This window comes from Salmo trutta, chromosome 13 (genome assembly GCF_901001165.1).
Source record: "Salmo trutta chromosome 13, fSalTru1.1, whole genome shotgun sequence".
In the NCBI taxonomy this organism is placed as follows: domain Eukaryota; kingdom Metazoa; phylum Chordata; class Actinopteri; order Salmoniformes; family Salmonidae; genus Salmo; species Salmo trutta.
This window is the reverse complement of record NC_042969.1, coordinates 50785898-50799278: the sequence shown is the minus strand read 5'-3', so window position 1 is coordinate 50799278 and position 13381 is coordinate 50785898. Positions and strand designations below refer to the sequence as shown.

Genomic DNA, 13381 nt, shown 5'->3' with positions numbered 1-13381 from the left:
TGTTTGTGCACCTAGCCATGCATTGTCATAAGGTACCATCTTCATTACCTTCATTTAGGAAGCTCATTGGATTCCACCCAGGGCAGGGTAAAATTGACCGTTTTAATAGGCTAGCAATTAGCTACTAGCTTCATTAAGTTTTGGTAGCAGTGAGTTGAATATTTATAGTTGGCTAATCAGCATGGAGATTCGAAAATGGCTAGGCACTGCCAAGAGCAAAAAAAACGGAGGGCCACCATGTCGATGCAAGCTTTCCGAGCAGCCCACTGGTCCTACCACCGAGGTTGAGGAGCCTTGCAGCAAATGTAAAACCCGTCCATCCCGCATACTGCCTGCTGAACAAGAAGATGGAGGAGAGCCAGGGCCTAGCACCAGCATCACAACAAGCACCTGCACTGCCGTTTCGCCAGCCACTAGTAACTTGCACCTGACGAACTGTTGGATCTAACCAAAACTGAACCAGTGGAAGCAGAGTGTATTGATTCTTGCAAAGTGAAATCGCAACCACAGCCAGCAACTACAAATGGAACCCCACTCAGTGGTCTTCAAAGATTCGACAGGCCTTTTGTCATCAATGCCGACTGTGCCGTTGGCTCTGAAACATTGGTTTGGATTAACATTTGGGACATCTACAGCAATGTGTGAAAATTCCTTCTCCACTCTAAAGAGCTTACTGAGCGATGTTACATCAACGAAAAGCCCAGCTTGTCCAGCTGGCATTTGAGCTGGACCTGACAAGTATATTTCGCCAGGAAGGAGAATGGAATCAGAAATGTCTCATGAGGTTCAACACATCATGGAGGAGGCAAAAACGTGTCTAAATGGTAAGCTACAACCTTTATGGCCCTATCCGCTGTGCCAGAATGATTATTTCATTGCTTTTCCCTCATGTAAGCTTACTGGTTGTTTGTCAGATTTTTTTATGTATAGTTTAGGCCTTTGCTTTTTACTTCAATGGATACTTTAGATTTATCTGTGATTCTTAATTCCATTGCTTGCTTTTGCGGGTCTATTGATAGATGTACCGTTTTGCGTTACTCGACAGGTATAGGGACGATGACCAACGTTGCCTATTTGTTGCGCTCTGAGGTGATGCTGAAATTGGAAGTGCATTTTTTTAAAGTCCTCCTTTCATTGCGCTGACTGGCGGTAGCCTTCTGTCCATGGTCCTGAATCGATGGTTACGGTTTGTGTTGTTTTAATGAGCACATCTTGGGCTACCAGTCTTCGTGGTAGCCTTTTCTTCAACGTCTGGTGCTTTCTTGTGGGCGACATGACAGCCAGCTGTTGTGTATATGGCTGCATTTCAGATAGGCCTACATTTTTGGTACATTTTATTGCTCATTTTATATGTAGGACCCATACCGTGTGTAGCTTACTAAAACAAGAAGGCAAACGTTCACTTTGTTCTGCATTACAAAGTCATTGTGTGATAGTATTGCCGTCACTTTTACAGTAGCCTATGAAAACGACACATAGCCTACTTTTTCGCACCCTCCCTGCTCTCTTGCTATGCGGTGTGTGTGTGTGTGTATGTATGTGTTGCGCTCAGAATGGGCATTTTGTCTTATTCCCGACAGATTCAAATTAGCTTCTGCCATGTAGGACATTTTACATCAGCTATGACTATAGAATATGCACTTAGCTTGATTGAGTTTTCTTTCCTGAAACTCTCCCACACATAAAATATTGCGCACCTGGAGAAGTGACGGCTTAGTTACGCTCAAGTGTCACAAATTCAACAGAAATGTAGTCTATAAAGGCCTTCAGAGTGGCGCAGCGGTCTAAGGCACTGCATCGCAGTGCTAGCTGCGCCACTACAGATCCTGATTCAATTCCAGGCTGTGTCGCAGCCGGCCGTGACTGGGAGACATATTAGGCGGTGCACATTTGGCCCAGTGTCGTTAGGGGAGGGTTGGGCCGACACGATGTCCTTGTCCAATCGTGCTCTAGCAACTCCTGTGGCGGGTTGAGTGCATGCACGCTAACACAGTCGCCAGGTGTACGGTGTTTCCTCCGACAAGTTGGTGTGGCTGGCTTCCGGGTTAAACGGGCATTGTGTCAAGAAGCAGTGCGGCTTGGCGGGGTCATATTTTAGGAGGACGCACGGCTCTCGACCTTCGCAACGATGGGACAAGACTGTAACTACCAATTGGATACCACGAAATTGGGGAGAAAAAGGGGTACAAAAGAATGTAGCCTATGGTTCTAATTTTTCAAGTTTAAGCTATGAAGCCTGTAAGAATCTTTGATAAGCTCCTACACAAACAACTTTATAAAAAATGTACAGTGCTGGATGTCATTGGGACATTATTCATCCATGGAACAACAAATATAAACCAAGCTGACGTGAAAGTGAAATAAATAATAATGTCAGTGAAGGGAAAATGGATGGGGCTGAAATTCCACTTAATGCATCAAGGCCATTCTATTGATTTACCATGGCTTCCTCTTGCCGGGAATATTCTAGTCCAGCTCTTTTAAATAACTCATGAGAGATTCTAGCCTTTTCTTATATCTCAGAGACAGACGAAGCCAGCGCTCACCTCTGTGCACCCATCCATCTTCTCCTACAGGGTTTCTAATAATGGGCTGATATATCCCTGTTTAGGTCCAAGGAACGTACAGACATGTTGATTAAAGACTTCATAACAAATGTTTCATTGATGTTGTTGACAACTATTTTGGTAAAGCGAGTGAACTGATAATGGAAAGACTTCAGCTTAAGGCATGCAACAATAATGTTTAAGAATAGATTACCTGTCCATGACCATATTTTTCCAGCTCAAACAAAATATGGACACAAAATATAGTATAACATGGATACATTCTTTACAGTAGCAGTTTCCAGGCACTAAAAAGGTTATGTATTCGATTTAGAGAAGATTATAAACATGGGCAAGTTCTAATTATATCTAGTGGTGATGGATGTCATTGTGACATTATTCAACTATGGAACAACAAATACAACCAGTGATTGGTCTATTCAGTCTTAAATGGGTTCCCATAATGCACAATTCCCTCTGATGCACAATGCCCTCTGACGCTGTTGTCAACCTAGATTACAAGGTAGAGACATCCTGTGTAAAACCCTATTCTGCACAACTTCCTGAATTTGCTGTAGATGTAATTGCAATATTGGTAGAAATAATACGACAATTGCCTGATTGGTAACTATAGATCAGGAATTCTTGAAAGTCGGGGCAATCCTTGTCCGGCAGGGAAACATTATTTTAATAGTTTTTTTTTCAAAATATATATATATATATATATATATATTTTTTTTTGGGGGTGGGGGACAAAACCACTCATGGTCTATAAAGTTACTTTTGATAGATTTAAACAAACAATATTGATATTACCATGGTCACAACCATAAAATATCAACTCCAGATTAAAGGAAATCACTCAAAAACTTGCCACTCATCATGACTTATCATTTTGCTTCTTGAAAGTCCAATATCTTCACAACTTGAAGGCTGAAATGCAAAAACATTTTTTGGGACTTTATCAACAGTGGACTAATGAAAAAAATACCTAAAGACAGTTTTGGAGTGGATTTTTCCTTTAAGATAAACAAATTTGAATCATAATTAATGTTCTATTTTAATTAGGTTTTAGAGTCATAAAGCAAATGACGAAAAGCAATTCATACTTTGTATACTGTTACATGTTTTGGTTTTTCCGTTTATGTTTTGAGATTGGACTTTTAGCACGTATTGCACATTAGCACGTAGGGCGCACCAATTGGTGTCACTTCGTTAGTCAATATGTGTTAAACCTGTGCTGGCTTATCTATCTCGGTAGTTGGAGGGTGTTTCACCTGTGCTGGCCCAGATGATATTTAAGAGTGGCTGGCCCAGTGCTCCAGTTGTCTTGAGAGATGTGGAGGGTCAACACCTTGAGTTAGCTCTCCCTATTTGATTTCTAGAAAGACATTCCCTTGTCTGAGCTTCCCTGTTTTCGTTTTGCTCAACTTTTTGGTTTGCTTCATGTTTTGGTGTGGTGTGGGTTTTTCTTTTGTTTGCCTCATCTCAGGCAAATTTAGTGGGTGCTCACGGTAGGTGTCCTTTAGGTCCCAGTTGTTGTTGCTAGTCAACTTAATGGACACCCCTCATAAAACCCCACCTGTTAAATTTCGGTTGTTGTCAATGACTCTGTTAGGTTACCTGTCTGTTTGAGCGGCATTTTCGTTTTTCTTGCTGGGGAACTTAATACCGCTTGAATGCAACTTTTGTCAATTCCATAAAACATAAACTCCTTCAGATTTTTGTCTAACGTCAACTCCGTCAGAGTGCGGAAAGTTCTGATAGAATGGTTCGATTTGATTTTTAGAGGCAAAAATATGTCTGTTTTGAGTATATGTTGTCAACTCTGTCCGTAGCTTATCAACTCCGTCACCAACGGCATCCACCTTGAGATCTTTTTGTCAATATTCTGAAAAAAATTGGTTAATCACTGTTCTGCAACATATGCTTAAACTATTGGCGTATTTGCTGTGCTAGAACTAAGGGATAATGTTTGCTTTAAAAAGGTTTCATGTTCTGAATCTAAAAAAACATGCCAAAAATGCTAACAAAATGATCCCTGGAGCATTACAAAGCTCTCGGTCTCGCTCTCGAACTTTGGATATTTGTATTACATACTTGAATTATCCAATTTTAAAATTAAACGAGGCTTTTAAATACTTAAATCACAAAATGAAATGCCTTTTATGATGTCTGACGGAGTTGCATTTTATAAAAGAATTTAAGAATTATGAAGTTGTTTCTTTACATGGTGTGATATACACTGCTCAAAAAAATAAAGGGAACACAAACAACACAATGTAACTCCAAGTCAATCACACTTCTGTGAAATCAAACTGTCCACTTAGGAAGCAACACTGATTGACAATAAATTTCACATGCTGTTGTGCAAATGGAATAGACAACAGGTGGAAATTATAGGCAAGTAGCAAGACACCCCCAATAAAGGAGTGGTTCTGCAGGTGGGGACCACAGACCACTTCTCAATTCCAATGCTTCCTGGCTGATGTTTTGGTCACTTTTGAATGCTGGCGGTGCTTTCACTCTAGTGGTAGCATGAGACGGAGTCTACAACCCACACAAGTGGCTCAGGTAGTGTAGCTCATCCAGGATGGCACATCAATGCGAGCTGTGGCAAGAAGGTTTGCTGTGTCTGTCAGCGTAGTGTCCAGAGCATGGAGGCGCTACCAGGAGACAGGCCAGTACATCAGGAGACGTGGACGAGGCCGTAGGAGGGCAACAACCCAGCAGCAGGACCGCTACCTCCGCCTTTGTGCAAGGAGGAGCAGGAGGAGCACTGCCAGAGCCCTGCAAAATGACCTCCAGCAGGCCACAAATGTGCATGTGTCTGCTCAAACGGTCAGAAACAGACTCCATGAGAGTGGTATGAGGGCCCGACGTCCACAGGTGGGGGTTGTGCTTACAGCCCAACACTGTGCAGGACGTTTGGCATTTGCCAGAGAACACCAAGATTGGCAAATTCGCCACTGGCGCCCTGTGCTCTTCACAGATGAAAGCAGGTTCACACTGAGCACATGTGACAGACGTGACAGAGTCTGGAGACGCCGTGGAGAACGTTCTGCTGCCTGCAACATCCTCCAGCATGACCGGTTTGGCGGTGGGTCAGTCATGGTGTGGGGTGGCATTTCTTTGGGGGGCCGCACAGCCCTCCATGTGCTTGCCAGAGGTAGCCTGACTGCCATTAGGTACCGAGATGAGATCCTCAGACCACTTGTGAGACCATATGCTGGTGCGGTTGGCCCTGGGTTCCTCCTAATGCAAGACAATGCTAGACCTCATGTGGCTGGAGTGTGTCAGCAGTTCCTGCAAGAGGAAGGCATTGATGCTATGGACTGGCCCGCCCGTTCCCCAGACCTAAATCCAATTGAGCACATCTGGGACATCATGTCTCGCTCCATCCACCAACGCCACGTTGCACCACAGACTGTCCAGGAGTTGGCGGATGCTGTAGTCCAGGTCTGGGAGGAGATCCCTCAGGAGACCATCCGCCACCTCATCAGGAGCATGCCCAGGTGTTGTAGGGAGGTCATACAGGCACGTGGAGGCCACACACACTACTGAGCCTCATTTTGACTTGTTTTAAGGACATTACATCAAAGTTGGATCAGCCTGTAGTGTGGTTTTCCACTTTAATTTTGAGTGTGACTCCAAATCCAGACCTCCATGGGTTGATAAATTGGATTTCCATTGATTCTTTTTGAAGTGGAAAACCACACTACAGGCTGATCCAACTTTGATGTAATGTCCTTAAAACAAGTCAATGAGGCTCAGTAGTGTGTGTGGCCTCCACGTGCCTGTATGACCTCCCTACAACGCCTGGGCATGCTCCTGATGAGGAGGCGGATGGTCTCCTGAGGGATCTCCTCCCAGACCTGGACTAAAGCATCCGCCAACTCCTGGACAGTCTGTGGTGCAACGTGGCGTTGGTGGATGGAGCGAGACATGATGTCCCAGATGTGCTCAATTGGATTTAGGTCTGGGGAACGGGCGGGCCAGTCCATAGCATCAATGCCTTCCTCTTGCAGGAACTGCTGACACACTCCAGCCACATGAGGTCTAGCATTGTCTTGCATTAGGAGGAACCCAGGGCCAACCGCACCAGCATATGGTCTCACAAGGGGTCTGAGGATCTCATCTCGGTACCTAATGGCAGTCAGGCTACCTCTGGCGAGCACATGGAGGGTTGTGCGGCCCCCCAAAGAAATGCCACCCCACACCATGACTGACCCACCGCCAAACCGGTCATGCTGGAGGATGTTGCAGGCAGAAGAACGTTCTCCACGGCGTCTCCAGACTGTCACGTCTGTCACGTGCTCAGTGTGAACCTGCTTTCATCTGTGAAGAGCACAGGGCGCCAGTGGCGAATTTGGCAATCTTGGTGTTCTCTGGCAAATGCCAAACGTCCTGCACGGTGTTGGGCTGTAAGCGCAACCCCCACCTGTGGACGTTGGGCCCTCATGGAGTCTGTTTCTGACCGTTTGAGCAGACACATGCACATTTGTGGCCTGCTGGAGGTCATTTTGCAGGGCTCTGGCAGTGCTTCTCCTGCTCCTCCTTGCACAAAGGCGGAGGTAGCGGTCCTGCTGCTGGGTTGTTGCCCTCCTACGGCCTCCTCCACGTCTCCTGATGTACTGGCCTGTCTCCTGGTAGCGCCTCCATGCTCTGGACACTACGCTGACAGACACAGCAAACCTTCTTGCCACAGCTCGCATTGATGTGCCATCCTGGATGAGCTGCACTACCTGAGCCACTTGTGTGGGTTGTAGACTCCGTCTCATGCTACCACTAGAGTGAAAGCATCGCCAGCATTCAAAAGTGACCAAAACATCAGCCAGGAAGCATAGGAACTGAGAAGTGGTCTGTGGTCCCCACCTGCAGAACCACTCCTTTATTGGGGGTGTCTTGCTAATTGCCTATAATTTCCACCTGTTGTCTATTCCATTTGCACAAGAGCATGTGAAATTTATTGTCAATCAGTGTTGCTTCCTAAGTGGACAGTTTGATTTCACAGAAGTGTGATTGACTTGGAGTTACATTGTGTTGTTTAAGTGTTCCCTTTATTTTTTTGAGCAGTATATGTGTATATATATATATATATATATATATATATATATATATATATATGTTTAATAGTAAGAAAATGATTTGTGAAAATAAAGTAGGGATTGTCCCATCTTTCAAGAATCACTGAGATATCAGTTTCTCCTCTGGGCTACAATGTATTAATTACGGGCTCTGTTCAATCAGATCCGCTTCAGCTGAAAATTGCATAGCGTTGCTTTGGCGGTGTCAGCAGTGGAACTGCAATAGAGCTGTCAAATGCACAAGTGACTCCTGGCATTATATCTAAAGCAGACATTGCCATTGGCTGCACAGAGTCACATTAACAGAAATCCCATGCAGCCTTGTATACAAGTTCAAACACTGGAATGTGAGCTGTAATCTACACCTCCATGGGAATGATAGAAATCCTCATTATTTAGTTGAATGATTTTTCTATTTGAGCGTAATTATTTCCATATAGCCTACACTTTCTCGTTCTGAACTTCTAATGCGAGTGAGGCAGGTGTGGATTCCCGACAGTTCTGCAAGAGTAGCTGCTCACCGATTTGAACGCTCCAACACAGTTCCACCTCCTACACAGCCAACACACCGCTATGAGGATGTCTTTGATCTCTAAGTCTTCGTCATATTTCTTTAGAATGAATATCTCTAAACACCAATAGACATACAGTTGGACGTACACACTCACAGTTGTTCACTCAGAGTAGAGTAAGACCGTCACTAGTCTTTTTCATACCATTTCTACCCAAATTGTATTTTCCTGCTTGCTAAGTACAGAAGACCTTGATACTAACGGTTAAAGAACGCTACATGAGACATGCGTCAACATAACTACTGTTAAGGCAGATTGGTTCCTACTACTGCTCAAATGTACCTGAAATGTAGCCGTGCACATCAACAACCGTCGTTTTAGTGAACACCACATGAAAGAGTTGCGCCCAACTAGGACATGTATGGTGCCGTAGCTGCAGTAGGCCCACACATAATTTGTGCCAACCAACATGCACAGATCAGCTCGACAGGATGAGCACCAGGATGTGCGTGTGATGACTTCCAACTGATCGCCTTGTTTGGCATTGTAGAAAGACGAAAACTGTACTAGTCGAACATGTATACTGTAGGCCTGTTTGTCACGGCAGCTAAAAGTCTAGGCAGAGTCCTAATCATTTAAATACCCCCTTCCATAACTTGACTGCAAAGGGACCATGCTTTCTGGATCACATCATTTATGGGTTTCAGACCTGGGTTAAAATACTATTTAGTGTATTTCAATTACTTTCAGACATTTGGGTATATTTAAAAAATATATATATATTGAAAAGACAGCTAGTTTAATATTGGAATGTATCTGGAAATACACTTGGAAAGTATTTGAAAATACTCAAATACACTCACTCAAATATATCCAATGCATCTAACCCTGGTTTTTAAAGATAGTATTTGAAATTAGTTCTTTGAAATAGGCTATTTATAGAATTTAAAAAATATATATTTCAAATACTTCCAATAGAAGTAGATGATTCGGGCCACATTATTTGAAAATACTCAAAGACACAGAAAATAAGTATTTAAGTAACAAATACACATGTATTTGAACCCAGGTTTGATGGGTTTGTTGCTGCCACCAATAGGTTCAGTGTATGATGTTCTTTTTACCTGCTGGGTGAGATGGCCACTTATCCTCCAACCATGCTCCCCTCTTGACCTTTCCAACCAGTAAGAGTAACAATTGTCCCTCTGGCAGACCCAGCAGGCTAGTGAAGAGCTCTCACCATTCAGTATGACCCTGTGGCTCAGTTAGTAGAGCATTGCAATTTCAAGAGCTGTGGGTTCAATTCCCCCTGGGGCCACCTATACGAGAATGTATGCATTCATGACTAAGTCACTTTGGATAAAAGTGCCTGCTAAATTACATATGAAATATTATAATTAACAAGTGGTCCTTTCTTTCAGAGCTGGCCACAAGGCTCTCATAATATGCTTGTGTAGAATAATGCAAAACGCTGGCTTTGTGTCCTGACAAGTGGCACAGGGGTCAAACTCATTTCATGGAGGGACGAGTGTCTGCGGTTTTCTCTCCGCCATTGTCCATTATCGAACAACTAAGGTCCCTGATTAGCTAGGAACTCCCCTTATCTGGTTGTTTAGGACTTAATTGGACACAAATTGAAAGAAAATAACAAAAATCTGCAGACACTCGGCCCTCCACGGAATGAGTTTTGCCCCCCCCCCATGTCCATCTGAAGCCCCAGTTCTCTCCCATCTGTCCATGTGTAGTATGTCATTTACACTCGTTATGTAGGAGAGCTGATTGACAGGCTGTGAAAAGGCCTTGGAAGCAGGCCACCCAAATGGGGATGATGATGTATTAAATAGGCAGACATTGGCCTGTCAATCATAAGGGGAGTAAACACCTTGTGAGGAAAACATCATCCATGCATGTTGATTATTTATTGACGATCGCTATATATTTAATCGCTCTCAATTTGTCATTCAATCCACATAGTGTATATGTTCCAGTGCGATGGAAATTCAGAGCAGGTAATGTCTGAAGAGCGGTATGAATAATCACCATCATCATTTCCTCCTATACTTCTTCCCTAGTCTTCCACATTTCCCCCTAATCCTCCGTCTCCATGTTCAAGAGACAACGCGCTGAATAAAATGACTGACGAACAATTGTAGGTCAAGGTTTGTACTGATGTTACATATAAATGCTGGGATCTTGCATAGGTTTACATTCTCCAGGCATACATTGATAACACTGCATAAAGATATGGTTATACATGTACGTAATATTCCTTCACGGCAATGCTTTCCCTCTCGACAAATCTACTTCACATGGACATCAACTAGTTGACATGCTAGGTTCATAGTCAGCAATCAATATCGGAGCCCTCCTCCCACACTTTAACATTGACTCGAGAGATAGGCAGTTTGTCGTCTTTCTACTGTAACTAGAAGAGCAATAGCATTTTCCCCACTGTCCATTGGTGTTTAATGGTGTCCGTGACAAACTATTCCAAAAACGTCCACATTGCCTTCATTGTAACAGTGTATGTCTACAGGTCTAGGACACCCTCGGATCACCAGGACTTGTGAATTAGCACTTCCGATGATAAGCGAGTCTTCGGTCTTCACTAATAAGTCATCATCAATAATGACGCTGCACCAACTAGGACAGTATCAGTGGACAGTTTAAAAAGGTGCAATCCTTGATTGCTACATCCACTTCTGGCTTTGTTGTCTTTGTTGTCGTTTGAACGGCAGATTTCCTCTGAGACCATGACAGCCCACTAGCGCTGGTCTGCTGCCTACAGTTAGAAGCCCTTTATCTACCACTTACAGGCACTAAATGACTCCTTTGTCTCCATTAAACTCGTTGAGGTCTGCAGCAAACAGGTCTGACAGTACAGGCAGGGCGCTTCCAGTCATCGCATTCAATGAAAATAAAACGGTTCATAAGGATTTGCTTATGGGTGGATGTAAGTCATGCATAAGTGGATTGATCCGAGTCCTTAAAGTTTTTTGTCTGTCTCTATCCCCGTCTCTCTTCCTCTCCCTCCCATCACAATAAGCAGGGGATCCTTGTGCTTGCCCAGGCTTCTGAGATAGAAAGATGCAAGTTGTGCCTCTGCCAGGAGCTTAGAATGCAATTTGAGTGTTTCACCCAAACTGACCTCTGCCATACTGCAGTTTAGACTGAATGAGCACACTGCAGCAACAATATTCTACACATCCCCTGACCACTGGGTACAGCACAGTATGTCCTTGTGGGATACAGCAGAGCAATCTCTTACACTCAAAGAGTTCAAGGGTGGAAGAGCTAAGCTAGACCGAGGAGAGAGGGGTCAAGGATGGGGTCTGGAGATTGGACAGGCAAGGGCCGGAGTGGGACACCATTAGTAGACAGTTAGGAGCGGGATCATCTCAATAGAGGGCGCTTTTCTACAGCTAAACCTCCCAGCCTCACCCTCCCCACTCTCCAGACCTCCATCCATCCAGCCAGCCCATTTCTCTCTCTACTCGCTCCCCACACTCCCCTCCTCTTCACTGGGTCAGTCTGAGTCTCTTGGGCCCTCGCGGGTCCTGGCTCTCCAGGTTCTCAGAGTATGCTGACCCTCTCGGTGAGCCCCTGCATGTCTGCGTCCTCCGCGGCCTCATCGTCGGAGCCGAGCGCAGGCAGAGGGGGCACCAGGTGGGCCGGGTAGGGGAGCGTGTGCTCGTGGGCAAACATCTGCCAGCGGCAGTCGTCGCTCTCATGGGTGATGTAGCGCTCACCCAGCTTGGTCTCCAGCTCCCTCAGATCCAACCACGTCTGGTAGTCCTGGAGAGGGAGGGAGGGAAGGATTGTTGATGGAGGGAGGGAGGAGGGGAAGAAGAGAAAAGCATGGAAGGAGGAAAGAGGATGAGATAAGAGGTTAGAGAATGGAGAGAAACATGAGAAATAAGTAAGTTAGGTGGCCTTGTGTCTCTACTGTAAGTAATGGACCTTTGTATCGCCACCATGCTTCTGTTGACTAGTGTACCTGTAGATAGGAGTGACTGAGAGACTTGTCCACGCTGTAGCGTTTCCTCATCTTCACCTGGAGCAGGTTATTGATCAGGTCAGTGGCTGAAGAGGAACACAGGCACACAGTTGAGAACAGTGTGTGAACACCATAACGACCTGCATATTTAGAAAGACTTACCCATGTTTGCGTAAGACATGAGACAGTTGCATTTTCCATGCATGAGTGCAAGTGTGTGTGTGTGTGTGTGTGTCTTACCATCAGGTGAGATCTGTTTCCAGGGGTTGGGTGGGTACATGAAGGCAGCGTTGTGGATCTGGTCGTTGATGTCCTCGTCCTCGTTGAAGGGGAAGGTGCCACTGAGGCTGACGTACATGATGACTCCTACAGACCACATGTCCAGGGAGCGGTTATAGCCCTGGTTGAGGAGCACCTCTGGGGCTAGGTAGGCCGGGGTGCCCACCACCGAACGCCTGAACGACTTCTCACCAATGATACGGGCAAAGCCAAAGTCACACAGCTTCACCTGGACGCATACACAGACAGAGACAGAGAGAAAGTGAGTGAGAGAGAGAGAGAAAGTGAGTGAGAGAGAGAGAGAGAGAAAGAAAGTGAGAAAGACAGTGAGAGAAAGAAAGTGAGAAAGACAGTGAGAGAAAGAAAGTGAGAAAGACAGTGAGAGAGAGAGAGAGAGAGAGAGAGAGAGAGAGAGAGAGAGAGAGAGAGAGAGAGAGAGAGAGAGACAGAGAGAGAGAGAGAGAGAGCGAGAGAGAGAGAGAGCGAGAGAGAGAGACAGAGAGAGAGAGACAGAGAGAGACAGAGACAGAGAGAGAGAGAGAGAGAGAGAAAGTGAGTGAGAGAAAGAGAGTGAGTGGTCAAAACCTTAGAAAAACCTTGACTAAGTACAGGCTCAGTGAGCACAGCCTTGCCACTGAGAAGGGAAGACACAGGAAAACCTGGCTCCCTGTAGAGGAAAGGCTATGCAACCACTGCACAACAGCAGAACCTGAGACAGAGCTGCATTTCCTGACAAAATGTAAAAAATATAAAACAATTAGAGAGTGTCATTTCCCCAAATTTGAAACCCTTATTCAAGGTTTCAAAGACCTCTCTATGAGAGTAGGCTAGCCATCCTGTTGGGGTAGGACGCAGAGAGCTGTGGGTTGGCAGCGCACTACATTGCTGCCTGCCATAAGATGAGGGATGGTGTCTGACAGACCAATCAACCTGCACATGTCCTCTACTGTATGCTTATTG

The 13381-nt window shown here is 45.0% G+C and overlaps 1 protein-coding gene across 2 annotated transcripts in view; it reads right to left on the bottom strand.

Moving 5' to 3' along the window:
* Window positions 1-10047: 10047 nt before the first annotated feature.
* LOC115205963 (serine/threonine-protein kinase D2) overlaps window positions 10048-13381 on the bottom strand; it is a 70294-nt gene continuing 66960 nt past the window's right edge. For both annotated transcript variants that reach the window (XM_029772417.1, XM_029772418.1), the window contains 3 exons: window positions 12383-12650; window positions 12143-12228; window positions 10048-11940 (listed from right to left, as the gene is read on the bottom strand). In XM_029772417.1, the coding sequence (XP_029628277.1) occupies window positions 11719-11940; window positions 12143-12228; window positions 12383-12650 (576 nt within the window). In that variant the 3' untranslated portion in view covers window positions 10048-11718. The remainder of the gene's footprint in view (window positions 11941-12142; window positions 12229-12382; window positions 12651-13381) is intronic.